The sequence below is a fragment of the Pongo abelii genome, chromosome 6 (assembly GCF_028885655.2).
Source record: "Pongo abelii isolate AG06213 chromosome 6, NHGRI_mPonAbe1-v2.0_pri, whole genome shotgun sequence".
NCBI classification, from domain to species: domain Eukaryota; kingdom Metazoa; phylum Chordata; class Mammalia; order Primates; family Hominidae; genus Pongo; species Pongo abelii.
This window is the reverse complement of record NC_071991.2, coordinates 119,726,382-119,753,411: the sequence shown is the minus strand read 5'-3', so window position 1 is coordinate 119,753,411 and position 27,030 is coordinate 119,726,382. Positions and strand designations below refer to the sequence as shown.

Here is a 27,030-nt window from a genome sequence, read left to right as displayed (position 1 = left end):
AGGTTGACTTCAGTTTATTCATGTTAGGTATATAATGTGGCTGAATTTTATTTGATAATTGAATGTTTTCCACTTTGCTTTGCTGTTATAGAGCTGCCAGAGTGGTAAAAACCCAAAATATTTAGCCTGAAAGACAGAACAAAATGCTTCTCTTCTTTTAAAACTTGTTTTGTAAAGATTAATTAAGCTTCTATGTAGTTATTTTCTGTACTTTATTGATTCAGGATTACTTGTACTCTGTAAATGCGTTGAATTATTTACACATCATGGGCAGCTAATGCTAATTTAGAACATACCCAGTGGGACCTCAGCGCCCTGAAATGCTAAATGTAATCTGGGGATCAGTAACATTCCATTCATAAAATGTGTCACCCACAGGTTAGTGGAAATAAACAATAGGGAAGACAATGGATGGATTATGCAAATACACTGAAAAGATTAAGCAGGGGGAGGGGACTACAAGAACCCAGTTTGTGTTTTATTTAAACGTGGATTAAGGTTTATAATATATAAAATGATTAAAGGTACTTTGCTAATTTGCTAATGCTCTTAAAAGCACCACTGCACAGAAGAAACTATCAAAATAAATTGGTTATGGCTTTCTTGTGCGTGTGGGTGGAGAGTAGCAGAGTACACAGCTGCAAGATTAAGAAAGGACATTTTTAGCAGTAAATACAATGATAAATGTGATATTCGGTTAAAAAAAACTTGAGTGACTAGATTTATATAATATTTATTTGCATCTGTATGAGACTAATGAAAGTTTCACGAATATAAAATCCAATCCTAATATAAATTAAACTGCTGTTTTGTTTTAAAAAGGAGAAATCCATCTCTTCTATTAAAAAATAGTTGTATAAAACAAGTTAAACTTAACATATGTGCTTTTGGGGGAAATATGTTTAAATTATGGTGTGAGAAATATAATTTTATTATTATATCTGAGAAAATATGTCCACTAAGTGCCTGAATTATGCAAAAGGACATGGAGATACATAAACTTCTTTCCAAGTTATTAGTTTGCAGATTTCTAAGTCAGAGCAAGGTGCCATCCTAAGTACAGCCCAGCTGCCTATAGCACTTGATCCTGCGGTGGGAACTGCAGTCCTGGGAGGAGGTGCTTTGCTGAATCTGGTTCAACAAAGCAAGGAGCTCCAAAAAGATGAAATGGCCCTGATGTTCAGTATTGTTTAAGTGGAAATTGACCTGAAGCAGGACCCCCTGGTAAAGAGCAATAAACCTGTTACCATCAGGTAGCCATGAAATTCTGAGTAGCCCACTCACTCTCCAGCCTTGTCTGACACTGATTTCAGAACATCCCCATGACCTGTCCTCCATTTGTTGCTGTGCAGTAGGAATATGTAGGACTAGAAATATTTGGGACAAATGACTGTATTCAAAAGAACTGCAGAGGGTTTATGTGTGTTGTATGGGGAGGTAGAAAATTAGACATCATGGTAGACAGGCAAATGCCAGCAAAGCAAAGAGCTGGAATCTTGCTGTGGTATATGTGGCCACCCTAAACCACAAGTAGCCATAGGAGGAAATGGGGAAATTATTTCATTTTCTCTTAGAACTTGAATAACAATTCTTAAACAAGAAATTATTGCAGAATGCATATTACTGCTTTACTCATGACCCTTGAGGTTCTTTTATTTACTGTATTCTTTTAAAACAAGTATCATCAAAATGTTTAGAACCTTCTTCATCACAGCTTATACTTTTATTGTTTAAGTCTTTGAAATCCTAGGGTTAGGTAAATTTTTAATAGTTAAAATTTCCCTGGATGAGTTGATGCTATAATTTTTCTGTTTGTTTCATGGTTCTTCATTAATGCCAAGTAATACAAGCAGGAATTATTTAGCAGTCTTGGGTATTAAATGTTTGACTCTTTTTTCTTTCTTTTGTTTTTAAAGGTACTGTTTTCCCTTTGGACGACCTGAAGGAGCTCTAAAAGCTACACTTTCATTACTTGAAAGGGTATGTTTGAACATTACTTTATAAATACTATTTGCTTTCTCAGTTGCTGTGTATTTTAGTTATTGAACTAGGGAGACAGACCCCATTATTCTATGCTCTCTACTGATTCCATCACAATTCATGAGTTTCTCACCTTTTCTTACTACATTCAGACTCTGTCTACAGCACTTCATTCTCCCTGAAGCCTTTCTGAAGCCTCACACTGAAATCCTATCCTCATATTATGGCATCTTTTTGGTAGTAATCATTTTTCCTACCTCTTTATTTCCCTCATGAAATACTTTTTTTTCAGTTAAGAATAATTGTTTTTGCTTTTCAGACTTTACAGTTGTCTTTTATTATCCTCCAACTTTATTTGTACTTCTACCTGTCGTAGTCCTCATGCCAACAAGTTTATCGTTTACCATTCACAAATATATTATTTCATTCATTCAATATTCATCTCAGAATTTCTTTCAATTATTCCAGTGTATGTGTTACCTTAAATGAATTCACATATTATAGAAATGTTTCTCCCCGACAAAATAACCAGCAAACAAGACTTTTAATCCAGGTGAAAAAATCATTTTTTAAGGAAAATATATTCTCTATTCCTATTTTTATGACAACTGAAGTTTCAAAGAGCAGTATTTTTTCATCTGTCTGTAAATTTATTCATATACTTGTTAGATGCTAACAGTTAAATAATGTGGCCAACTCCCATTTCTTACCAGAATTAAAATGAATTTCTAGATTCATCTGTAGCTCATAATTTGATTATTGTAATCCTGATTTATTGACTTCTAACACTTGATCTTGTCCATTTTCTGCTGAATTAATTTTAGATACTATATTGTTTATTAGCATCTCTATTAAAAAGCAAAGAGAGAAGACATTGTCCAGATATTACATCTCCATTTCAGTGATTTAAGAACTTGGGAGATGAGGACTAGAACTGATGATTAAAATGAGATCTTAGGATTACAGATTAATTTTATTTTTATATCCCATCTTATCCCTGATTATTGTGGATTGTGTGATAGAAATATGATTGTTGTAATTATGTTTTATTAGAATTTTTATAATACTGAAAGCTGCACGTAAGTCAGATTTTTCAAAGTATTCATGTCATCCTATTCATTAAGGTATTATGAATAAAATAAAATCCTTAAGGATTGCTTTACTTTTTGGAACAACATCCCATCCTGGGTACCTAATACAGCTTCTCCATGTCCTGGTTTCCATTGCAGAGCCTCCTTTCTGCCCCCTAGCAGGGAAGACTTAGTGATAGCAGGATGCCCTCCTGCCCTGCATTGACAGGTGGCAGGATGAACAGGGACCTTTCTTCCAGTTACAGTCACTGATCACATCTCCTGCTGAATTGAGACAGAAATGTTAAGGGTCAATTCTTCATTTTTATTTCTCTTTACTTACTGATATCGAAAAGTAAAACAAAAATATGCATGTGAATTATTGAAACCTATGATACCTTGGAAGAACATGGGATGCAGCATGAAATTGAGGTTGGCATCTCCCTTTTTGCATTTGCCAGCCCCTTACCTGTACTTTGCCAAAAAGTAAGTTTCTGGTTCCCAGATAATATGAAATATTACCTGGCAGACATATCCATTCTAATTTTAACAGCCATTTCGATATGTAAAGTTTGTTGCCATGGGAAGTATAATAGTAACATTCGTGGTTCCGCATATGAAACAAAATTAATCTTAAAGTTTAGTAATAATCACATTTAATGGTGCATGTGTATTTTTTACTATGCACAAAAGGATTTTTCTGGCTGCAAAGTCTAATGTGCAGTGCTAATTAAAGTGCTAAATATTTGTCAGAATAATTGAATTTGATAGAGAATGATAAAGTTTGCTGTTTTCAAAAAAGAAAACCTTGCCTAACAAAATATTTAAAATGTCATCAATAAGTAGCCTTTAAAAAATGTTGTCAAAGGTCACTGATACTTGGATGATTAAATAAATCAGGGATGATAAAATCCTTAGTGCTGAGGCTGACTTACAAGAGAATGAAATAATACTGCATGAAATGGATGTTTTCATGTTCTTTCAATATTCCTTTCAATATAAGACATAGAAATAGAGCACTCACAAAAGCATTGTCTTCTCTATATTAACATTCTGCCATATATTTTGTAATCTGAATGAAAGTAAAGCAAGAATAAGTGCATTAAATATGCAGAAAGATAGTTTTACTAATAGTGTAATCAAAACTTAATATTTTGTAATCTGAATGAAAGTAAAGCAAGAATAAATGCATTAACTATGCAGAAAGATAGTTTTACTAATAGTGTAATCAAAACTTAATGTGAGCAGTTTTATCACTATGAAGGTTTTAAAGAAAATTATGAGTCAATGTAACAGTGTTTATAAATACATTACATTTTGAATTCTGGATGTAATTGCATTTTCCCCTTGCCCAGTAATAACATTTTTAAAGGAAAAGTCCAAAAACACATTTTAGGAGCCCAACAGAGAATAATCAGTTATTTTTTCAAACCATAGAAAGTTTTTATGTATTTTAACATTCGATACTCCATACGCATTCATTTCACTAAGGCAAAGAGTTCTTCTCCTGCCTCTTTGAATACACTGCCGTGGTATCTCCAGCAAATCACAATCATTAAAATTTAGTGAGATTAGAGGTCTTGATTTTTTTTTTTCAGAGCTCAAAGATTATGCTTATTCTTAATGGAATTTTTGTTATTGTTCTCAAATATATTGCTCAAAAGACTCAAGGCTTTTAAATTAGGGATGTGCAAATCAAACTTTATTATTTGTCCCAAGAACTGTAATCTTGATCTGAAACAGCTGCTCTAATGGTGTCATGGGTCCCTGGAGGAAAAGTGACAGCCACACTGAATGGTGACCTGGTCTAGGGGAGGTTTTGATATGCATAAATTAGGCTTAGGAGGAGCTAAGGTGGGAGGATTACGTTCCCAGTTGGGAAGTGCATTGCAGACCCATTACATCCCCACAAGTTACCTAGGACCCCTCTCGCTAGTAATAGTCAGATCAAGGACAATTTGTGTAATTTGTCTTTAGTATTTATTTTATGCAACATCTGTCTTTTTTCTTCTGTCTGTCCCCAACCCTGCCCCTCACCCTTCCACTTCCTCTCTCTCCAGGTTTTAATGAAAGATATTGCCACTCCCATACCAGCAGAAGAGGTGAAGAAAGTGGTCAGAAAATGTCTCGAGAAAGCTGCCTTAATCAATTACACTAGACTCACAGAATATGCCAAAATAGAAGGTCAGTGCAGTGAGCAATTGTCGAAGTGGCAGTGAGAGCCAACAATGCCTATTAACTGAATTTTCTATGAGAAGTCCTTTCCTTTCCTGAACAATCCTGTGCCATGGCAAAGGGAAATGTCTCATTAAAATCTCAGCTGGTGAACTGAAGAGCTTTTTCCTATTCATTGCTTTAATATGCCTCCTGGGACTCTGCTTGAATGAAAGACCCAGGATTCGTGCTTAAGTTGTCCTTTGTTCTTATTTTGAGTTTTCAAAAAACCAAAAGGTATTTTCATGGGTTGTATTTTTTGGCAGTACTGTAAGTATGTCTAACATTTAAACTATAGGCAGCAAAATCTTTCCTGATCAGTAACAGTGTAGTATTATGTAATTTTATTTTCTGTTCTGCAGTATCCCTCAGAAAAGGAAGAAACTTGTTGATTATTGAGGGCTGAAATAAACTCATAGAACTTCCTTCGGTTTTTAATTGCTTGCAATGTATTGATGCATTTGAAAGATTAGATCTCTTGAGAGAACTGTGCTTTTTTTCTTTCTTTCTTTCTTCAGGCTTTATTCATTAAGGATACTAATTTTTTAAATGTTTAGAAATAAGTAGATTGGAATTTGTGGCAAAGTCACAAAATCAGCTTTTATTCAACAGTTTTATTCAACAACATTAATTTATGTAATTAAAAGTAACAGAAAGGCCTCAAATTTTTTGCTCAAATTGTCATAAAACTGGCTTACATAATAATACATGAAGGATGAACTAATAGAGGGAAAAAATGCAGTTAATGTTAAATACTTATCTGAAAATAAAAGTTTCTTACCTGAAAATAAAAGTAAGTCATCCTTTATAAAATTTTAGTAACTTTTTATATAAAATGGTACTTAAGGAATCATAAATTTATGAAGCAGTTGATATTAGTATAGTTTTACCAAAATTCAGGTAGGAAAAAAGATTGATAATAATTGTTTGTGTTATTATTCCTTTCTTCTCTCCAAATCTGGTCAAGCTTTCTAACAAGCATACGATAACCAACCTCCTGAGTGATTAACAAAAAAGCCATCTCATCACCATAGCAACCAATATTATATCACGAGAGTAACAACATGAAACCTCCTTAGTTACCATTTTAACTTCATTAATTATGATATCATGTTGTGTTAAAGCAAAAGCAATGAACATTTGATCATTCGGGGAAAGTGGAAGATAAACACGTTGGGTTTCAGTCTTAAATACTCATTCAAATAATTTTCATGTTTTGGGAGTATTGAGTATTCTAACACAGATTGGAAGAAATGATACTAAGATAGACATATTAAAGCCTTTCAAATCTGGCAAAGATAAAAGTTGTGGGGAACTTCAATAAACACTGTATTGTTTTATGCAAATGTTATATACTCTACCCAAAAAAACCTGTAAGAATCACTTTGCTCTTATTTTTGACTATTAACTTGTCCAAGGATACAGAAAAGATATATGCAGTACACTTTATCTTTGTATTTTATAGCCATAGAATCCATTTTAAATGGATAAAGAACCTTTTTTTTGTACACATAAAAACAAGTCTCTGTTAGACAAAAGCCTATGGTAGGGCCCAATGGACAGTGAGCGGGAAACTCTCCTACCTTTTCCCTTTCTGAAGTCACTTATCTCTTATCTCTGGTCTAATGGAAGAATATTCTGGAAAATGGATCCTAGCAACCCACTCTGGTAGGAATGCTGAGCAGTCTTCTTTAAAAAATAGCAACAACAAAATGCTTGCTCATTAGGTGAGAAAAACTTCTATGTTTTTCATCATCTCCCTCTCCCCCTACTTTTTTCTTAAAAAAAAAAAAAGTATTTATGTTTTATCCTCAGGACTAGACTAAGAACCAAATCAAACTTAAGTTAGAAAGAAAGTGGTCTTTTACATTATATGAGCAACAAGGGTAGAGTTTGCTTTTCTCCTAAATTCTCTTTTCTTATGTTTTAGGCCCAGCAGAAAAGGAAACAGGTAATTAATATTTCTGCATGCACAAGCCATTATTTCTCATGTGGTGGTGTGATATTTTTAAAGCACTTTATTGAGACATGATTGACAGGCAAGCTGTACATATTTAATGTACACAACTTGATGAATTTGGAGGTAAATAGCTGTGAAGCGATCATTGCAATCTCTACCATAAACCTGTTCATCACCTACAAAAGTTTCCTCCTGCCCTCTTTATTATTATTAATATTTTATGATACAAATATTTAACACAAGAGCTACCCTCTTAGCAATTTCTTAAAGTGTAATATATTGTTAACTATAGGCATTCTGCTGTATAATAGGTCCCTAGAACTTATATATCTTGAATAACTTAGACTTTGTGCCCTATGAATAATACCACTTCATGTTCTCTTCTCCCAGCCCCTGGCGGTCACTGCTCTCCTCTCTGCTTCTATGAGTTTAACTCTTTTAGATTGCTCATATAAGTGGTATCATGTGTTATTATGTACTGTGACTGGCTTATTTTACTACTAAGCCAGAAATTCCTTTTTTTAAGGCTGAATAATATTCTATTGTATGTATATTATGCATTTTCTTCATCCATTCATCTCTCAATGAACATTTAGGTTGCTTTCAATGAATAATGCTGCAATGAACATGGGAGAGCAGATATCTCTTTGAGATCCTGATTTCAAATTTTTGGTTGTATACCCAGAAGTGAGATTGCTGAATCCTTTGGAGTTCCATATTTTATTTTTACAGAAACCTCCATACTATTTTCCATAGTGGCTGCACCTAATTACATTTCTACCAATAGTATACAAGAGTTCTTTTTTCTCCACATCCTTGCCAGTACTTGCTATCTCTTGTTTTGTTTGTTTGTTTGTTCGTTTTAAATAATAGTCGTCCTAACAGGCATGAGATGATATCTCATTGTGGTTTTGATTTGCGTTTCCCTGAAGATTAGTGATCTTGAGCACCTCTTCATTTATGTGTTGGCCATTTATTTGTATGTCTTTTGAGCAATGTCTATTCAGTTTCTTTTTTCATTTTTAAGTTGGGCTATTTGGGTTTCTGCTGTTGAGTTATAGGAGTTACTTAAATAGTTTGGATATGAACCCTTTCTCAAATGTATGGTGTGCAAATATTTTCTCCCATTCTGTAGATTGCCTTTTTCATTTTGTTGTTTCCATTGCTGTTGGTAGCGTGATGTTTTGTCATTGATGAATGGCTCTCTTTTTCTCAGGGCTTCTATTAGATCATTTTAATTAGGAATACTGAAAATGCTTTGATTTTGTCAGAATGATTGCTAATGCTTTGTAGGTAAAGTGTAGGCCATTCATCTCTAAAAGTTCGGCAATATTTTTGATACAAATTTAAAGCAAAAAACCTGAGGCTGTATGAATGGTATGCATTATGTTTTAAGCATATCCACTAATCTTACTTGGAAGCTGTCACAGATATTTGAAGAGCTCTTACAACAAGAAAAGAAGACCATCGTCCTTTATCACTCTTGAAAATAACAGAATAAAAAGCATAAATGCTATTAAATAAAAAGTAAGCAGTTATTAACTTTGAAAGTTGTTAATCACAGGAATGAACAGGGGTTATGAAATCCCATCAGGAAATTGCTGGGAAAGAGTTCGCTGAGTCGCTGAATTTTTTAACGTTCTATTATTTTTTTCTTGCATCCCTTATCACAATTATTCATTTAACTACATGTGCCTTTTATGTTCTGTTTCTCCTCTCTATCTTCTCTTCAGCACCATGCAGGCAGGGTCCTTACTGACTTGTTCACTGTTGTATTCCCAGCACCCACTGTGCCTGCTGACACAAAGTAGGCACTCTGGACTTTGGAGAGAGGTAGGAGATTAGTTAGTTCCATCTGAAAACAATGAAGCGAGAGACAAGTGATGAAACTTCCTAATCCTAGTTTTCTCATTTTGGTCAGATTTTGTATGCAATGTTATAAGCAAGTTTGCTTGGGTTGTTTTTAACTGAAGTCTTCTATTAAGGGCTCTATTTCTTTCTTTTTTTTTTTCCTACCTTTCTCAATATTTGACCCCAGAAAGTGACAGGAACAAAACACTCAGAGCCACGAAGAGGAGAAAGAACACACCTACAATGATTGCTAAGTGCACTTTAGAGAAAAATGAATTAGAAAAAAATATGGGACTGATTATCCCCTCTTATGACAGCACATTGTAATAGCAACAATCCGATGCTCTTTAGCAAACTTTTTCAAACCTCTTAAGGCATTTTTCTCCCCCACAACATTCCTGTTGTAAAAACAGCTTTCATCCTAGTTTACAAACAAGAAGTTCAGGGTTGTTCGTGGCTTTCCAGCTGCCATGGAGTAAATAACTCAGCCAGCTGGGACTGGACTTAGGTGATCCTTAACCTCCAGAAGCTACGCTTCTTCCCCTGGGAGATATGAAAGGGTCAGAGTGCCCCTTTTTGAAAGCCTGGGGCAGAGGCAATGTGTGGAGTTGCCTGATCTCCTTAAAGAAAGGAGAGAACAAGAGAGACTTGTCCCCTATATACCTTGCTTCCACCAAACAGAAATCTTCTCCTCACAGTGACTTAGCAATCCATACCACTGGTCAACTGTACAGGTCAGCAACTCTAGGAAATATACTTTTATTAAAATTAAATGCTTGCTTAGAAAAGAGAAAAATCAGCCGGTCACAATGGCTCACGCCTGTAATTCCAGCACTTTGGGAAGCCAAGATGGGTGGATCACTTGAGGTCAGGAGTTCAAGACCAGCCTGACCAACATGGTGAAACCCTGTCTCTACTAAAAATACAAAATTACCTGGGTGTGGGGGTACATGCCTGCAATCCCAGCTACTTAGGAGGCTGAGGCAGGAGAATCACTTTAACCTGGGAGGCAGAAGTTACAGTGAGCTGAGGTGGTGCCATTGCGCTCCAGCCTGGGCAACAAGAGTGAAACTCCATCTCAAAAAAAACAAAAAACAAAAATCAATGTAATTTATGTAATTTAAATTGATTGAAGGGAAAACCAAATTTAAGAGTGTTCTGAAGTAACAGAAGATAGGGGTTTTTTAGAAATGTTGTTATATTCCAGGGAGAGCATGGTGACTCATGTCTGTGATCCCAGAACTTTGGGAGGCTGAGGCAGGAGGATCACTTGAGCCCAGGAGTTCAAGACTAGCCTGGGAAACGTAGTGAGACTCCATCTCCACACACACACACACACACACACACACACACACACACACACACACACACACACACACACACACACACACACCTCAATTAGCCAAGTATAGTAGTGCATACCTGTAGTCCCAGCTACTCATAAGGCTGAGGCAGGAGGACTGCTTGAACTTAGGAGTTTAAGGCTGCAGTAAGCCATGATTGTGCCACTGCAATCCAGCGTGAGTGACAGAAGGAGACCCTGTCTCCAAAAAATATACTATATATATTAGTTATATCACGTTATTTGCATTTGATAGCAAGGTAACCTAGCAGGGTTACCTTGTAAGTGTTCTTGGTGGGGTGATGCTTTTAAAAGTGGGTAACAATGAAAATATCAATTACATGTGAAAGAACTAAAGAACTCAAATGGCTTGATAATACTTTGACACTGTAGTCTCTTGAGCATTCTAATAATTTTCCTCAGTTTATACCCTCTAGAAAAGAGTAAAGATCTACCCAAAATTCATCATAATTTTGTCATCTACTGACTGCCTATGTGTCCCAGAGGTTTTCTTCTTCTTTTTTTTTTTTTTTAACAGAGTCTTGCCTTGTTGCCCAGACTGGAGTGCACTGGTATGATCTCAACTCACTGCAACCTCCGCCTCCCGGGTTCAGGTGGTTCTCCTGCCTCAGCTTTACAAGTAGCTGGGATTACAGGCATCTGCCACCACGGCTAATTTTTTGTATTTTTTGTAGAGATGAGGTTTCACCATGTTGGCCAGGCTGGTCTTGAACTCCTGACCTCAGGTGATCCAGCAGCCTCGGCCTCCCAAAGTGCAGAGATTACAAGCATGAGCCACAGTGCCTGGCCTGTCCCAAAGGCTTTCTATTTATACTGCTTCATTAGTTACTTAAATAGCTCTACAAAATAGGTATTTTATGGAGAGTTCACTGAGACTTCTGAAAAAAAGCATTAACTTGCACAAGGTCCTGCTGTTGCCATTAAAACTGAGCAGACATGAGATTCATACTCGCATCTCTCAGACACCAGAGCTCTCTTCACATTCTTTTCACTGGCTGCCATGCCTCCAAGACTGATTCAAAGTAATGGCATTTTATGATAAACACCTCAGCTGCATCACAAAAGCCAAGGATTAATATTAATAAAAGCCACTCTTTCCAAAAATAATGATAATTATTTAGTAAAAAGAGAAAATGCTTATATACCAGGCACTATTCTAAGCACTTCATATGTGACGTATCAACTAATTTACTTCTTTGTTTCCCTCCCCACCCCCTACCCCGATGAAGTCTTCCTTTGTCACCCAGGCTGGAGTGCAGTGTCACAATCTCGGCCCATTGCAACCTCTGCCTCCCGCATAATTTTTGTATTTTTAGTAGAGTGGGGGTTTCACCATGCTGGCCAGGCTGGTCTCAAATCCCTGACCTTGTGATCCACCCACCTCGGCCTCCCAAAGTTCTGGGATTACAGGCAACTCAATTTACTTCTTAAGACAATACTTTGCAATAAATAGTATCATTATTATTACTTCTTCTCAGAAAACTGAACCTGAGAGGTTATATAGTGTGTCTACAGTCCCATAGCTAGTAAGTGGGAGGTTCAGAGCCCACTATCTGTCTGTTGATCTCTTCTTACACTCCCCACCCTTGACGAGCTTGTCTAGTTAAATTTGCACTGGGTTAAAATCTTGTTATTTTCCCCCACATTCCTCATGATGTCAGGTGTTGAAAGTGATTAAAATTTGCAAAACTTACCCCCAGCCCAGAAGATTTATCCCCCTTTCCTGCTTTATTTTCTTCCACAGCACTTATTGTAATCAAACACAATGTATAGTGCATTCATCCCACTTATTGTCCTAGAATGTTAGTTCCAGGAGGACAGAGGATTTTGCATTTTAACAACTTCTTTTTTTTTTTTTTTTTTTTTTGAGACCGAGTCTTGCTCTGTCGCGCAGGCTGGAGTGCAGTGGCTGGATCTCGGCTCACTGCAAGCTCCGCCTCCCAGGTTCACGCCTCAGCCTCCCGAATAGCTGGGACTACAGGCGCCCACCACCACGCCGGGCTAAGTTTTTGTATTTTTAGTAGAGACGGGGTTTCACCATGTTAGCCAGGATGGTCTGGATCTCCTGACCTCGTGATCTGCCCGCCTCGGCCTCCCAAAGTGCTGGGATTATAGGTGTGAGCCACCGCGCCCCGGCCGCATTTTAACAACTTCTTATCCACAGTGCCAAGAGATGTGCCCAGCACATACATATTTGGTACTCAGTAAATATTTATTGGATAAATAAATGAATTTATCAGGCTACATAATAGCAGAAAGAACATCCATAAACTGGCAAGCTGGCTTGCAAAAAGTCTTTCAAACCAATTACTGAATAATTAAAATTTAGGGCAAAAACTAACCACTAAAATAACAGGATTGGAAAAATTAAGCCATAATTTCATGCTCTTATCAAGGCAGGAAGAAGTGGGGGAAGCGCTAATGCTTGATCAGAGAAGCCAGAGGTTATAGATAGCAGTTACATTAACAATGCCCAGTAATCTAGCCTGTTTTGATTGTTTTTGTAATTCAGTGTGCTGCTTAATGGTGACTCATAGTTCTCTTCCATCATCATAGTTCTCTTCCATTGGGAATTTTTCCAATTCTCCACTGGCAGCACAAATTTGCAGAATAAAGGGATTTTAAAATTTCATAATGGGTTAAATAAAACAAATGACTTCCCTCTAAATGTCCTCTTTCTTTCTTGGGAATTATTTGCATGTTTCATAGAAACAGTTATTTTGAAAACTGGACATTTCTAGAAAGCAGCTCTTTTTAATCTTAGGGTTATAAAATGCTACCATTTCATTGAATTGCCTCTTTTGTGTTAAGAAATCTTTGACTTACCCTGTTAAAAATCAGCTAGTTTTCTCCTTTGCTTTAATTTTATCACTAACCTACTAGCTAAATAATAGTGAGATCTTTTTTTTTTTTTACTTACAATTCTGGCATGCAAAGATAACACTGAAGCATCATGTTTCCTAATTGTTTTTTAAATCATGTGCCTTGTTGATGCAAATTAGATATTATTTTAAAAGAAGAATCAATTTGTTCTTTGGTTCAAAGACTTTCTCACAGACAAGAGCGCAGTCATACATTTGATAACAGTTCCTACTGTTTCCTGAAAATTATATAGCATATTGTGATTTCAGATATAAAAGGGGAGACTGCTCCTTAGGACTTGCCTGGACATGAGATCTTTTGCATAGACTTGGTACCTAGGCTTATGGTGAACCTAGAAATGTGGAGGTGCCCTGAACAAGAGGTAGCATGGAATGAATAAGCAGTCTTTGGGAGGTAAGGATTTTTCTTGGCCTTCTAGTTGCCAGGTTCCCAGGTTTAACCCCCGTGTTCTTATTTTCAGAGCCTTAGTTGAGTGGGGTAGAGATGCTTTCCCAGAGGCCCAGAGTGCCTACTGTCTTTGAGAGGAGAAGTTGTACTGTGGCAGTCCTTATGTCATTAGGATGTGTGTGTCATCTGGGTGGCGTTTTAATTTAACACTCCATTGTACACGATAGCAATAAATAATAAAATCTGTTCGGCTTAAGAATGTTTGTGTCTAGAGGCCATGTGTTTATTAAAAAAAACTGCACAGTTTGTGGCAATTTTTTGTTAGTGGTGAATAATTTTTACTAATATTTCTAAGATGATATAACAATTTTCTCTATAAGAGTTTTATGTGGCTCTGTAGGAAGTTAATTTGAATTTTGAGTATTGTCTGTCTCCACGAACTGAAGTTTCTAACACCTAAATAATAGACCTGAAATTTCATGGTCCCATAGGCACCGACAATGGCAAAAGGTAATTTGTATCTTAAACCGAATCCTCACCTTAAAAAGAATTGAACGGGTAATTAAAGAATTTCCATTCAGCTTTTTGAACAGTGTGGCTTGGATAATGAGAACTTGGCCTAAAAGTAAAACCTCTGTGACCATTTCTGCTTCTAAGTCACCTGTTGATTAGGGACAAATTGTTAGATACAAATTGTTTGCTTTAAAACAAAGACAATAACCTGTTGTCTTTTTGTTTAGAATATTTAGGACATTATAAATTTGTTCAAGGTTTTAGTTTATAAAGCAATACATGTATGATTTGTAAAAACTCATTGCTTGAGCTGTGCTGATCCAGTATGTGTGATCACCTGGATAGGGACCAAATTGAAACTTAGTTTTGTGATATATATTAAAAAAAAAAAAAAGCTGTGTATGTGCATGATTTTTCAACTTCATATATTATTTGGAAAATATTGGTTTTCTGAATTATCCCTATATTAGCAAGTATTATATTAAAAATATCACCACTTTTAATATCACCCTTCTCATCAGAAACATCTTAAAGTATTGAGAAGCTATCAAGTTTATAACAGATACAAGTTTCCTAAAATTCTAATTTCCTTGAAGACTCTAATAATAGCATTGTGGTAACAAACACTGGTTGTTTTTCTTAAAGTGACATGTTTACTTTATTCATTTGTTTTTTCAGAAAATATCTGCCAAATAGCCAACTCTGAATAACTATACGTTGTCAGTACTCTTTTCTACCAAAAATGATTCTGTAAGTGTGGGGAGGAGAGATGCCCTGGATGCAAATAGTCACACAAATACTTTTCCTTGAGACAGTCATTCATTGTACTTAAATATGCAAAAGTGCTTTAGGCAAACTTCCCATTTTGTCACACATACTATTTAAAAATGTATACTCTGCCGAGTGCAGTGGCTCACGCCTGTAATCCCAGCACTTTGGGAGGCCGAGGTGGGCAGATCACCTGAGGTCAGGAGTTCGAGACCAGCCTGACCAACATGGAGAAACCCCATCTCTACTAAAAAAATATAAACTTAGCTAGGCATGGTGGTGCATGGCTGTAGTTCCAGCTACTCGGGAGGCTGAAGCAGGAGTATCACTTGAACCTGGGAGGCAGAGGTTGCAGTGAGCCGTGATCGCGCCACTCTACTCCAGCCTGGGCAACAAGAACAAAACTCCGTCTCAAAATATATATATATATGTATGTGTGTGTATATATAGAGAGAGAGAGACATACACTCAAGGGCAGAGGTTTAATCAAAGTAATATTTTTACTGTTTCATCAAGTACAGCTTTATATGATACTGGCTTTTTCTTTTACTTGAGTGCATGGTGTTAAAGAATACAATGACAATTATGATTTGCAGCCACAGCCTTGATTCATGCTAAGGCAACAATGATTTTTACGTACTATTGCTTTTGCACCATTAGTGTAAATGTCAACAGGATGTAAAAGGCAAAAACATTTAGTATTATTTATGAAAGTAATTTTGATCTTGCAGATCCCTGAAAGGTTTTAGGTGGTCTTTCCAGTGGTCCATGGGCCACACATTGAGAACCACTGCTCCACTCCATCAATCAACTAGCTAAAAAATATTAACAAAAATGAGATAACTTTCACAGTAACAACCAAACTGTAAGGTATCCAGGAATTAGCTTTGATAAAAACATGCGAAACTTTATAGACCTCTATGAAGAAAATTTTGAAACTCACAAGTCATAGAAAGTAATCTAGATAGAGATAGAGCTATTCCATGACCTAGGAGGGATGACTTAATAATATAAGATATAAATTCTTCCCTCAAATTAATGTATAAATTCATTGCAGTATCTATCAAAATTCTAGTTTTTTAAAGAACTTGATAAATTTATCTTAAAATTTAAATAAAGTATACTGAATAAGTCAACTTAGAAAAAAAAGTGTTATCTAAGACAAGTTACAAAGCCATCACCAAAGCCCATGATCCAGCAGACAGACTAGAAGCATAGGGTCAGATCCATCTATAAATGAGAGCCTGATATACTTCATCTATAGCAAAGATGGGAGACAAATCAGTGGTAAAATGATACAGTGTTTGGGAAGTGTTATTTGAAAGATGGGCTTATTTAATGGATACAGATCAACTCAATTCCTCTCTAATAGAAACTTGGTCTCCAGAGAGATTATAGATCTAAATGCAATGAAGAAAATACCACTATAAATTTAGTACTCTTTATTGTAATTATCCCCAATGGTTATTTTCACTTTCTCACTTCTTAGATGATTTTCCAAATTTGTCAAATATCTGAGTTAAAATTGTTTTAACTTTCTTATAAAACATAGTGTGCCCCCATTTCAGTTCATTTTCTACATAGAAATAAATAAAACACTTAGATAACGGATCAGAAATAGTTAATTAAATATATCCCAGATTCCCTAGGATCTGGAAAAATTATATACTTCAAAATACTTCTGTCTGGTGGATATGTGTCTTTCAAAAAAGAAAAGAAAAAGTTCACACACACACACACACACACACACACACACACAGAGAGAGCATTTATGTAATGTCTTCTTTAGTTTGTTCCTTATTCGGAATTATTTCCTTGGCCATGATCTGTAACACTCTGAACAGCTCTTGCTAGAATCTTTCCTACTTCCTCTGAAGATGCATGGAAATCTCATTACAAGTGTTCAACACCTGTTTTCTAAAAGGTCTCAAGAAGGATGTCAGTTTGCTCAGCTCACTTGACAGTGTGTCATGTACTTGTTGTTTTTTTACTTTTATATAGAATGGGATTCACAGATAAATGTAGTCTTGAAATAACAAGGCTTCTTCCTTTCGCAAGCAATTTTATAGAGTTTGTCAGTCTCCAAAGACTGAATTTGAAAGCAACTAACTGGTGACCTCTCATCTACTTACTAACAGGTGCCAACAGGTACACCAAGAGACATAGCAGCATGGCTTTCATGGCACCTTGTTAATCTGAGTAGGTTACGTGTATGAAAAAGTCTTTTCCAATCGTACAAAACTAGAGTGATGAAAACTGACAGGTTTCTACCTCTTTATTTATCAACAGGGTTTATAAGTACCCAAAGACTGCACAGATGAAATAGTTTGGCAAATTAAGAAGGGTTCATTACTTGTAGGCCCTAGCTAAGTGACCATATAGTTTCAAGCAATAAATTAAAAGGCCTAATTGAAGCTTTTTAAAAGACACATTTATATTTTAATTTCAAAGAGGAGCCCTTTAAAATATCCATGAGGCATCAATGCATGCACACACATTCACAGTGATTGGCAAATTTGTGATGTTAGAGCTGTAGAAATATTCAAGGTGGCACTAAGCCCAACCTACTCTGTAAACCTGGTCTTTTACACTTGCCAATTGGGAGACTTTCTCTAAATCTTAGCATGCCCTAGAAGACCTTGATTACGTATCAAAGGAAACAAAGACATACATGGAGACATCGAGATCTTTTGACTCATTTCTCATCACCCAAGGCTGCAAATCTTTTCAAATGTTATATTTCATATGTGGTTACTGTCTCCAAATATCTTCTCTTTCCTTCTCCTTTGCTTGCCTTGCAGCTGACAAGCCTCTGGAGTCCCTGTCCCCTGCCATTGCCCACTGAACAGACCATCTTCATCTTGTGCCTTGCTGTGCTCTGCCTTGCCTGTATCCCCATTGTTCACAGGCAAACATTCTCCTTGAGTATGAAAAAAAAGAGTTAAAGCAAGGATCAGGCAGGAAGTGAGAGTGGAGGCGTGTTGGTCCTCCTTTTATGAATAAAACAAATGACATGGAAAGAGTGTATTAGGTAAGTGCAATTAAAAAACAGGAAGGAATAGGCATGATACTAAAGATGCTATAGACTTTATGTGATTCAGTATTTGATTTTCAGTTTCTGAATTTGAATAATATTTAGAAAAAAATGAATACAATGTATATATAAAGAACAACCCACCAGGGAGGGGACTATTCATCAGTTTCAGCTACTGAATGTGTATGTGTGTATATACACATATATTGTGTGTATGACATGGCTAAAGAACAGTCTTTTTTGAGACAGGGTCTCACTCTGTCACCCAGGCTGGAGTGCACTGGTGCAATCACGGCTCAGCGTAGCCTCTGCCTCCCAGGTGGGCTCAAACGATCCTCCACCCTCAGCTTCCTGAGTAGCTTGGGACCACAGGCACACACCACCATGCCTGGATTTTTTTTTATTTTTTATTTTTGGTAGAGATAGGGTTTTGCCACGTTGCCCAGGCTGGTCTTGAACTCCTGAACTCAAGCAATCCACACACCTCGGCCTCCCAATGTGCAGGGATTACAGGCATGAACCATGGCACCCAGCAAAGATCAATCTTTAAAAAAATGTATGGCTGAGTATGGTGGCTCACGAATGTAATCCCAGCACTTTGGGAGGCCGATAAAGATGGATCACTTGAGCTCAGGAATTCGAGATGAGCCTGGGCAACATAGTGAGACCCTGTCTGTATAAAAAGAAATTTAATTAGTTGGACGTGGTCGTGCACTCCTCCAGCTACTTAGGAGGCTGAGGTGGGAGGATTGCTTGGGCCTGGGGCCTGGGGCCTGGGGGTTCGAGGCTGCAGTGAGACGTGATCACGCCACTGCACCCCAGCCTGGGTGACAGAGCAAGACCCTGTCCAAAAAAATAATTTTTTAAAAAAAAGCTATTACACAATTAGCTGGCAAAATTACCACTGGAAAAATTTTATGGTATAATTAAAATCCTATAACACAGTTATATCCAGAGCTATCCAGAGCGAAGTAAGTAGACAGCATAGAAAACTTTCTTCTCCCTCAAGCCTTCATAGTCTTTGCAGCCAGCAATGCTGTAGACATATTCGTCCCTGTGAGACCTTAGCTTTTCTTACTTCATAAACTTTGGGAGAGCCAAGGTCTCAATGAAAAGACAACTTTAATAAAACTCAAATTGGGCCGAATGTGTTTCCCACCTCTTATAAATCATGTAAGAATTGAAGCCTGTGACAAATGATAAACCAAATATTAATTTTTGCTTGTGGGTTCTAGTAATCTATTCTCTGTAATTCCATCACTATCATCTCTTACTTTAAGATCTTTAGAGGAGATTATGCCTCAGTATTCCACCCCAACATAGTCTCACAGAGTCACTGACTTTTACCTCACATGTATCTGACATTTTATGGCTCACCACTCATGGGTCAGCACTTACTGTTGGCTTATGGAGACTGCTCAGTTTGGATTCAGCCCAGCTGTCATTGGCCTATACTCTAGTGGCCAATTCTCCTTTGTTCAACAGCTGGCCATTGGCTTACAATGAATTTACCGATGCGAAAGATAATCTAGGTAAAGTAGTTAATGTGACTGTGATGACAAAACAATTATTCCAAAGCACTATATTATTAGCATGGGTAATTCCAGGGAAATATTAACTGCAACTCTTACTTTAAATGGCAGGGTCATTAAATGAGTTGGTCCCAAAGGAAGCCATGGAATTAGGAGGCCACAGACCTATTGTTTTCAAACAAATGTGGCATTAGTGTGGATTTTAAATACCTATCGGGAGGCTATACCATCCTGGATTAATTATTTTCATTTATATATAGGATTGCCCATATGTGGACACTATCCTATCTGGCAGTCAGTTCAGATTCTGCAGAAAAAGTCACCTTTTACTTGAAATGAGGTTTATATAAAGGTACAGCTTGATTTCAGGGAAAGGAGGAAATAATCAAAGTTTACGTAGGTCACCTTTGTTTTTAACTTTGTTTTTCATAACCACTGGTAGTTCTCGAAGTGCATTTCCTACACCAGCATCATGAGCATCACCTGGCAACTTGTTAGAAATGCAAATTCTTGGGACTCATCCAAGACCTACTGAATCAGAAACTCGGAATGATGCCAAGCAATTTGTGTTTTAGCAAGTCCTCCAGGTGATTCTGATGCATGCTGGAGCCGAGAAATGGAGATCTATACTGAAGGTACGCCATTCATTGACAAAAGCAGTACATAGTCCAACACTTGTGGAACCATAATATCATTTGGGTTTCAGTCAGATAAACCAGGAGAGAGTCAATGATTCCTCATTTTCTTTCATTAGTTGGCAGTGCCAGATCTTAGCGATGTCATAGATAGTGGAGCAATTATAGGCTAGTTGACCCTAAAGAACTGAAAAAGTAAGTTGGGTTTTGGGAACCACCTTACCCCCAGATTTTGAGGCAGTCTTCTTACCAAGTTGTATACTATCTCCTTTAGGGTACTGAGTCCAAAAGTTCCTTAGGTGCACCTAGCCACAAGTTCTAAAAACTGGCAAACAGATGGCAGGGACAGGAATGGGTTGTTTTTTTAATGGGTAAGGAAGTACCTAATTTCCCACTCTCTTATCTTGGAATAAGAAAGCCTATAAGTATTGAGATGTGGCCAGGATTGACCTCCTGGAGCCTACTAGCCCTAGACTTTGGCACCATGTAACTTACCACAGGTTGCTATGGCCAGAGCTGGAGGAAGGGTCAGAAAATCTAGATAAAAATTTAGACTTTCCAACTGAGTCATCAGTCTGTACTATGCAAAGAGGGAGGATGTTGATATCAGAGTTAAGATTCAAATTAGAGTAGACTGGGGATCTAGTAGAAATTCCCTGGCTAGCTAAGGTAGACTAAAGGGACTTATGGTTTATTTATTTATTTTTATTTTTATTTTTTTATTTTGAGACAGAGTCTCACTCTGTCACCCAGACTGGGGTGCAGTGGCGCGATCTTGGCTCACTGCAACCTCTGCCTGCCGGTTTCAAGCAATTCTCCTGCCTCAGCCTCCCAAGTAGCTGGGATTACAGGCGTGTGCCACCATGCCAGGCTAATTTTTTTTTTTTTTAAATAGAGACGGGGTTTCACCATGTTGGCCAGGCTGGCCTCAAACTCCTAACATCAAGTGATCCACCCGCCTCAGCTTCCCAAAGTGCTGGGATTACAGGCATGAGCCACCGTGCCTGGCCAGGGGATTATGGTTTATAAATGAACAGAAGGTATCTAACATTGACGAGTTACCTAAGATAGAGTATTTTCTGATCTCTGTAATTAGAACAATTTGTTTATGTGCCCAAAGCATTGTGTATATGTGTGTGAGAGTGTGTAATGTAATGTTGCTTTATATTTCTGCAGGGGGAACAGCTAGGGGATCAATCACTATCTCCTTTAGTGGGGAGAGGGAAAAGGAAGGATCCATTCCACCATTTCTTCAGCTGGGCCTAATGGTAGATAAGTTTTGCCAGCAAGCAGTCCACAAGAGAGTAGGCTGACAGTCCTTGTTACTGGCTCACATTTGGGGTTCCACATAGAAGAAATTAGATGCTGTGCCTTTGGTCCCTAATGTCCTTGTTCTTTACAGGCTCTCAAGGTAAAGCCTCACTGTTTGGGCCTCACTTCAGAGAGTGCCCCAGGTGACTGCTTCCATGTGCTCATATCCCTGCTGTTGCCAAACTGTAATCCTTCCTTTCCCTTGTTTCACCAGATAGTGGAGATTTTCCCATTTTCTCCCTTTTTCCACACCTCTTTTCTGATTTTCTGAAGTTATCCCTACAGTCCCTTATTAAGATTTTTGTGTTTCTCACCTCAGCTGTCTCCTGAACATCAGGACTTTTTCATCATCCGTCTGATTTATAGTCATTAGCTGGAGAGGGAAGAAGCAGAGGAGTGAGTGAATGCTTTTCTCTGAATGGGAGGGGGAAGAGGTGGAAGACTTCCTTTGGACTGTTGCTAGCTTTCTAAACTCGAACACATACCCACCACCATAATTTCATTCTGAAAAACTCCATATGATATACATAGCAATTTAAAGCCTTATTGATGCATCTTTGATCCTATTTCTTGCAAGCTAATAACCCTGTTCTTACATACTGTTTACATTTAATTCATTCTCTTTACAGACTTTATAACAGGTCTTCTTTATGTTGACCAAAAATGGATTATAGGTTGCCATATTCTACCTTATAATCTGGTTAGAGATATATATAAATTCTTTGAAGGCAGAAATAATATCTTTTTAATCATTGTATCCCCTCAGTGGCTAGCGAAGTATCTTACATGGAATAAAATGTTTGTTGAATCAAATTCAGGGCCACAGAATCTGAGGAGTTTAAAAACCAAAGAAGAAATGAATGCATATACAGGAATTATTTTTTCATGCTCCCTAGCTGATCATCATGGCCTAGATGCAAAGGAGGGAAGAAGATAGGGCAGTATTGTGATGGAATTATTTCCATAGTCCTTCAATCTAACACCATCTTCAACACTATTTATTGTTTAGCTGCAAGTACAGATACAATCAGCTTATTAAATTTAAGATCATGGTGAGTGGAGGTGAGGACATTTAAAATCTCTCTTATCAAAATTAATTTGTGACAATTGTTACATAATATATACATATATCAAATCATCATGTAGGGTTATTAGCAAATACTTTTTTATTCATCAATTTAAAAATTTTTAAAGTTAAGGTCAAAGCATGACAAATTACTACATATCATATATGGATAAAAAGGAAGGTATCTTACTGGTCTTCTTCCCACATCCTGGTATAAGCTTCACCATGAGCATCACTGTGCATCCACCACAGGGACTTTGACAGGGAATAGCAGCAAGGGAGGCAGCCCAGTCCAGTGTGCCAGGAGTGTGCCCCTTTCTAACCCATGGAATGGAATGAAACCCTACCAAAGCAAACAGTCAAGCTATCTTTTTACATCTTTCCATCCTCCCTCCCCTTCCCCAGTAGGATCTCTTCTTAAATATATGGAGGTATAATTAAAAATGAATTGTTTCAATGAGCCAAGGAGTGTTATAGAAAACCAAAAGTGTTCCAGAGCAAAGAAGAATCATAGCCAAGAACAATGCATTGAAATTCATCAAGAAACCTTGTTACTTTTGGCATGTTTGTTTTAAATGTCACTGTTTGAAATGTATTACAACAATCAGCAATTTGGTGTGAAGCTTGAAGGATATAGAGCCATCTGTAATGCTTTGGAAATGTTACAAAATGAGTGAAAAAAACATTTTAAGGAAGAATTCTCAAATGTTCCCAATGTTCCGCTTTTTAATGGAGCTATTGATAACCTTGTTATCTAATAGAATTATGACTATAGAATGCATTAAACTTCTTGGCCGTAGCCAAATGGGTGAAACCAGAGACGGGATACACAGTGTACTTGATAAAAATGCTATCTATTTAAAGTATTAGAGTGGCTATTATGTTCAAGTACAAAGTTTTGATCCTCTCAATAAACTTAATCTAGGAAGAATAAATGTTTTAGAATGTTTTTAAATTTCACTAGAACACAGGGTACTCTCAGAGTTTGTACTTAAGATAGTGTCACATGTAATAGCTGATTTTGAAAGATTCACATATAATAAGTTCTGAGGTTGGTTCTGTGATTCTTTTCTATTATTGCATACTTGTGGCTAAGGATGTGGAGTGGGGGCATTTGTGTGTGATTTTTATTCAGAAAGTTGAAAATGAAAAAGAATTGTAGTAATTCAAGTCATTGTAATATTATTTCTGTCTGTATGACATCAGAGGTAAGATTTTAATGTCATCTCAGCCAGCAACAAACTGTATAACCTCAGACACCTTCAGCCTCTCCAAGACTCTGGAAATGGAGGATCATGATTATCTAATTTGCAGAATGCTTGTGAGGATTCAGAAGAGTATGCAGGATTTATTTTTCCTATATACTTCAGTGATTTAAAATAAGTTATATATTCTAAACTGAAACAATATTGTGCATTGTAAAATGTGCAAACATGAAGAGGTAGGCAAAGATTCAAATAGTGCTAGTCCCTAGCACTAAAGTATGTAGGAGAAATAAATTTCTAATCTTTGATACATAAATGAATTTTATTTCCTTTCTCTTTCTTTATGAAAAACATGTTATACACATATATGAGTCCATTGAAATAATATAATGCAATATATAAGTGCAACGTTTATGGGAGGCATAGATTGCCTCAGCTAGAAGGAATTTTAGAAATTATCTGGTTCAGTGCTTCTTAGCATCTGTTTGGTTTATAGACAACTTTGAGAATCTGATGAAAGATACAGTCTTTCTCCCCCACCCCAAAAATGCCCCTACATACAAAAATTAGTACATAATTTAAGGGGTTCAGGAACCCTCTGACTCCCAAACTTAATACTCTTCATCTAAAAATGGAGAAATTAAGAAAGATAAGGGATATGCTCTTGAGGCTTAAAAGTTGTATTGAAGACATTTTCTGACAAAGTTTTTGTTTCTGAAGAAAGCTTTTTCTTTTTTTATTTATTTATTTATTTATTTGTTTATTTTTTTTCTCCCCCCTCCCCCCACCCCACAACAGTCCCCGAAGTGTGATGTTCCCCTTCCTGTGTCCATGTGTTCTCATTGTTCAATTCCCACCAATGAGTGAGAATATGCGGTGTTTGGTTTTTTGTTCTTGCGATAGTTTACTGAGAATGATGATTTCCAATTTCATCCATGTCCCTACAAAGGACGTGAACTCATCATTTTTTATGGCTGCATAGTATTCCATGGTGTATATGTGCCACATTTTCTTAATCCAGTCTATCATTGTTGGACATTTGGGTTGGTTCCAAGTCTTTGCTATTGTGAATAATGCCGCAATAAACATACGTGTGCATGTGTCTTTATAGCAGCATGATTTATAGTCCTTTGGGTATATACCCAGTAATGGGATGGCTGGGTCGAATGGAATTTCTAGTTCTAGATCCCTGAGGAATCGCCACACTGACTTCCACAAGGGTTGAACTAGTTTACAGTCCCACCAACAGTGTAAAAGTGTTCCTATTTCTCCACATCCTCTCCAGCACCTGTTGTTTCCTGACTTTTTAATGATCGCCATTCTAACTGGTGTGAGATGGTATCTCATTGTGGTTTTGATTTGCATTTCTCTGATGGCCAGTGATGGTGAGCATTTTTTCATGTGTTTTTTGGCTGCATAAATGTCTTCTTTTGAGAAGTGTCTGTTCAAGTCCTTTGCCCACTTTTTGATGGGGTTGTTTGTTTTTTTCTTGTAAATTTGTTGGAGTTCATTGTAGATTCTGGATAATAGCCCTTTGTCAGATGAGTAGGTTGCGAAAATTTTCTCCCATTTTGTAGGTTGCCTGTTCACTCTGATGGTAGTTTCCTTTGCTGTGCAGAAGCTCTTGAGTTTAATTAGATCCCATTTGTCCATTTTGGCTTTTGTTGCCATTGCTTTTGGTGTTTTAGACATGAAGCCCTTGCCCATGCCTATGTCCTGAATGGTATTGCCTAGGTTTTCTTCTAGGGTTTTTATGGTTTTAGGTCTAACATTTAAGTCTTTAATCCATCTTGAATTGATTTTTGTATAAGGTGTAAGGACGGGATCCAGTTTCAGCTTTCTACATATGGCTAGCCAGTTTTCCCAGCACCATTTATTAAATAGGGAATCCTTTCCCCATTTCTTGTTTTTGTCAGGTTTGTCAAAGATCAGATAGTTGTAGATATGTGGCATTATTTCTGACGGCTCTGTTCTGTTCCATTGATCTATATCTCTGTTTTGGTACCAGTACCATGCTGTTTTGGTTACTGTAGCCTTGTAGTATAGTTTGAAGTCAGGTAGTGTGATGCCTCCAGCTTTGTTCTTTTGGCTTAGGATTGACTTGGTGATGCGGGCTCTTTTTTGGTTCCATATGAACTTTAAAGTAGTTTTTTCCAATTCTGTGAAGAAAGTCATTGGTAACTTGATGGGGATGGCATTGAATCTGTAAATTACCTTGGGAAGGATGGCTATTTTCATGATATTGATTCTTCCTACCCATGAGCATGGAATGTTCTTCCATTTGTTTGTATCCTCTTTTATTTCCTTGAGCAGTGGTTTGTAGTTCTCCTTGAAGAGGTCCTTCACATCCCTTGTAAGTTGGATTCCTAGGTATCTTATTCTCTTTGAAGCAATTGTGAATGGGAGTTCACTCATGATTTGGCTCTCTGTTTGTCTGTTATTGATGTATAAGAATGCTTGTGATTTTTGTACATTGATTTTGTATCCTGAGACTTTGCTGAAGTTGCTTATCAGCTTAAGGAGATTTTGGGCTGAGACAATGGGGTTTTCTAGATATACTATCATGTCATCTGCAAACAGGGACAATTTGACTTCCTCTTTTCCTAATTGAATACCCTTGATTTCCTTCTCTTGCCTAATTGCCCTGGCCAGAACTTCCAACATTATGTTGAATAGAAGTGGTGAGAGAGGGCATCCCTGTCTTGTGCCAGTTTTCAAAGGGAATGCTTCCAGTTTTTGCCCATTCAGTATGATATTGGCTGTGGGTTTGTCATAAATAGCTCTTATTATTTTGAGATACGACCCATCAATACCTAATTTATTGAGAGTTTTTAGCATGAAGGGTTGTTGAATTTTGTCAAAGGCCTTTTCTGCATCTATTGAGATAATCATGTGGTTTTTGACTTTGGTTCTGTTTATATGCTGGATTACATTTATTGATTTGCGTATATTGAACCAGCCTTGCATCCCAGGAATGAAGCCCACTTGATCATGGTGGATAAGCTTTTTGATGTGCTGCTGGATTCTGTTTGCCAGTATTTTATTGAGGATTTTTGCATCAATGTTCATCAAGGATATTGGTCTAAAATTCTCTTTTTTTGTTGTGTCTCTGCCAGGCTTTGGTATCAGGATGATGCTGGCCTCATAAAATGATTTAGGGAGGATTCCCTCTTTTTCTATTGATTGGAATAGTTTCAGAAGGAATGGTACCAGCTCCTCCTTGTACCTCTGGTAGAATTCAGCTGTGAACCCATCTGG

The 27,030-nt window shown here is 37.1% G+C and overlaps 1 protein-coding gene across 3 annotated transcripts in view; it reads left to right on the top strand.

Moving 5' to 3' along the window:
* The window catches only part of CADPS2 (calcium dependent secretion activator 2), a 567,688-nt gene that overhangs the window by 435,364 nt on the left and 105,294 nt on the right, over positions 1-27,030 (top strand). For 2 of the 3 annotated variants that reach the window (XM_054559726.2, XM_054559723.2), the window contains exons 15-17: positions 1,917-1,980; positions 5,111-5,234; positions 7,195-7,215. In XM_054559726.2, the coding sequence (XP_054415701.1) occupies positions 1,917-1,980; positions 5,111-5,234; positions 7,195-7,215 (209 nt within the window). The remainder of the gene's footprint in view (positions 1-1,916; positions 1,981-5,110; positions 5,235-7,194; positions 7,216-27,030) is intronic. The other variant, XM_024250127.3, reaches the window with a different exon arrangement.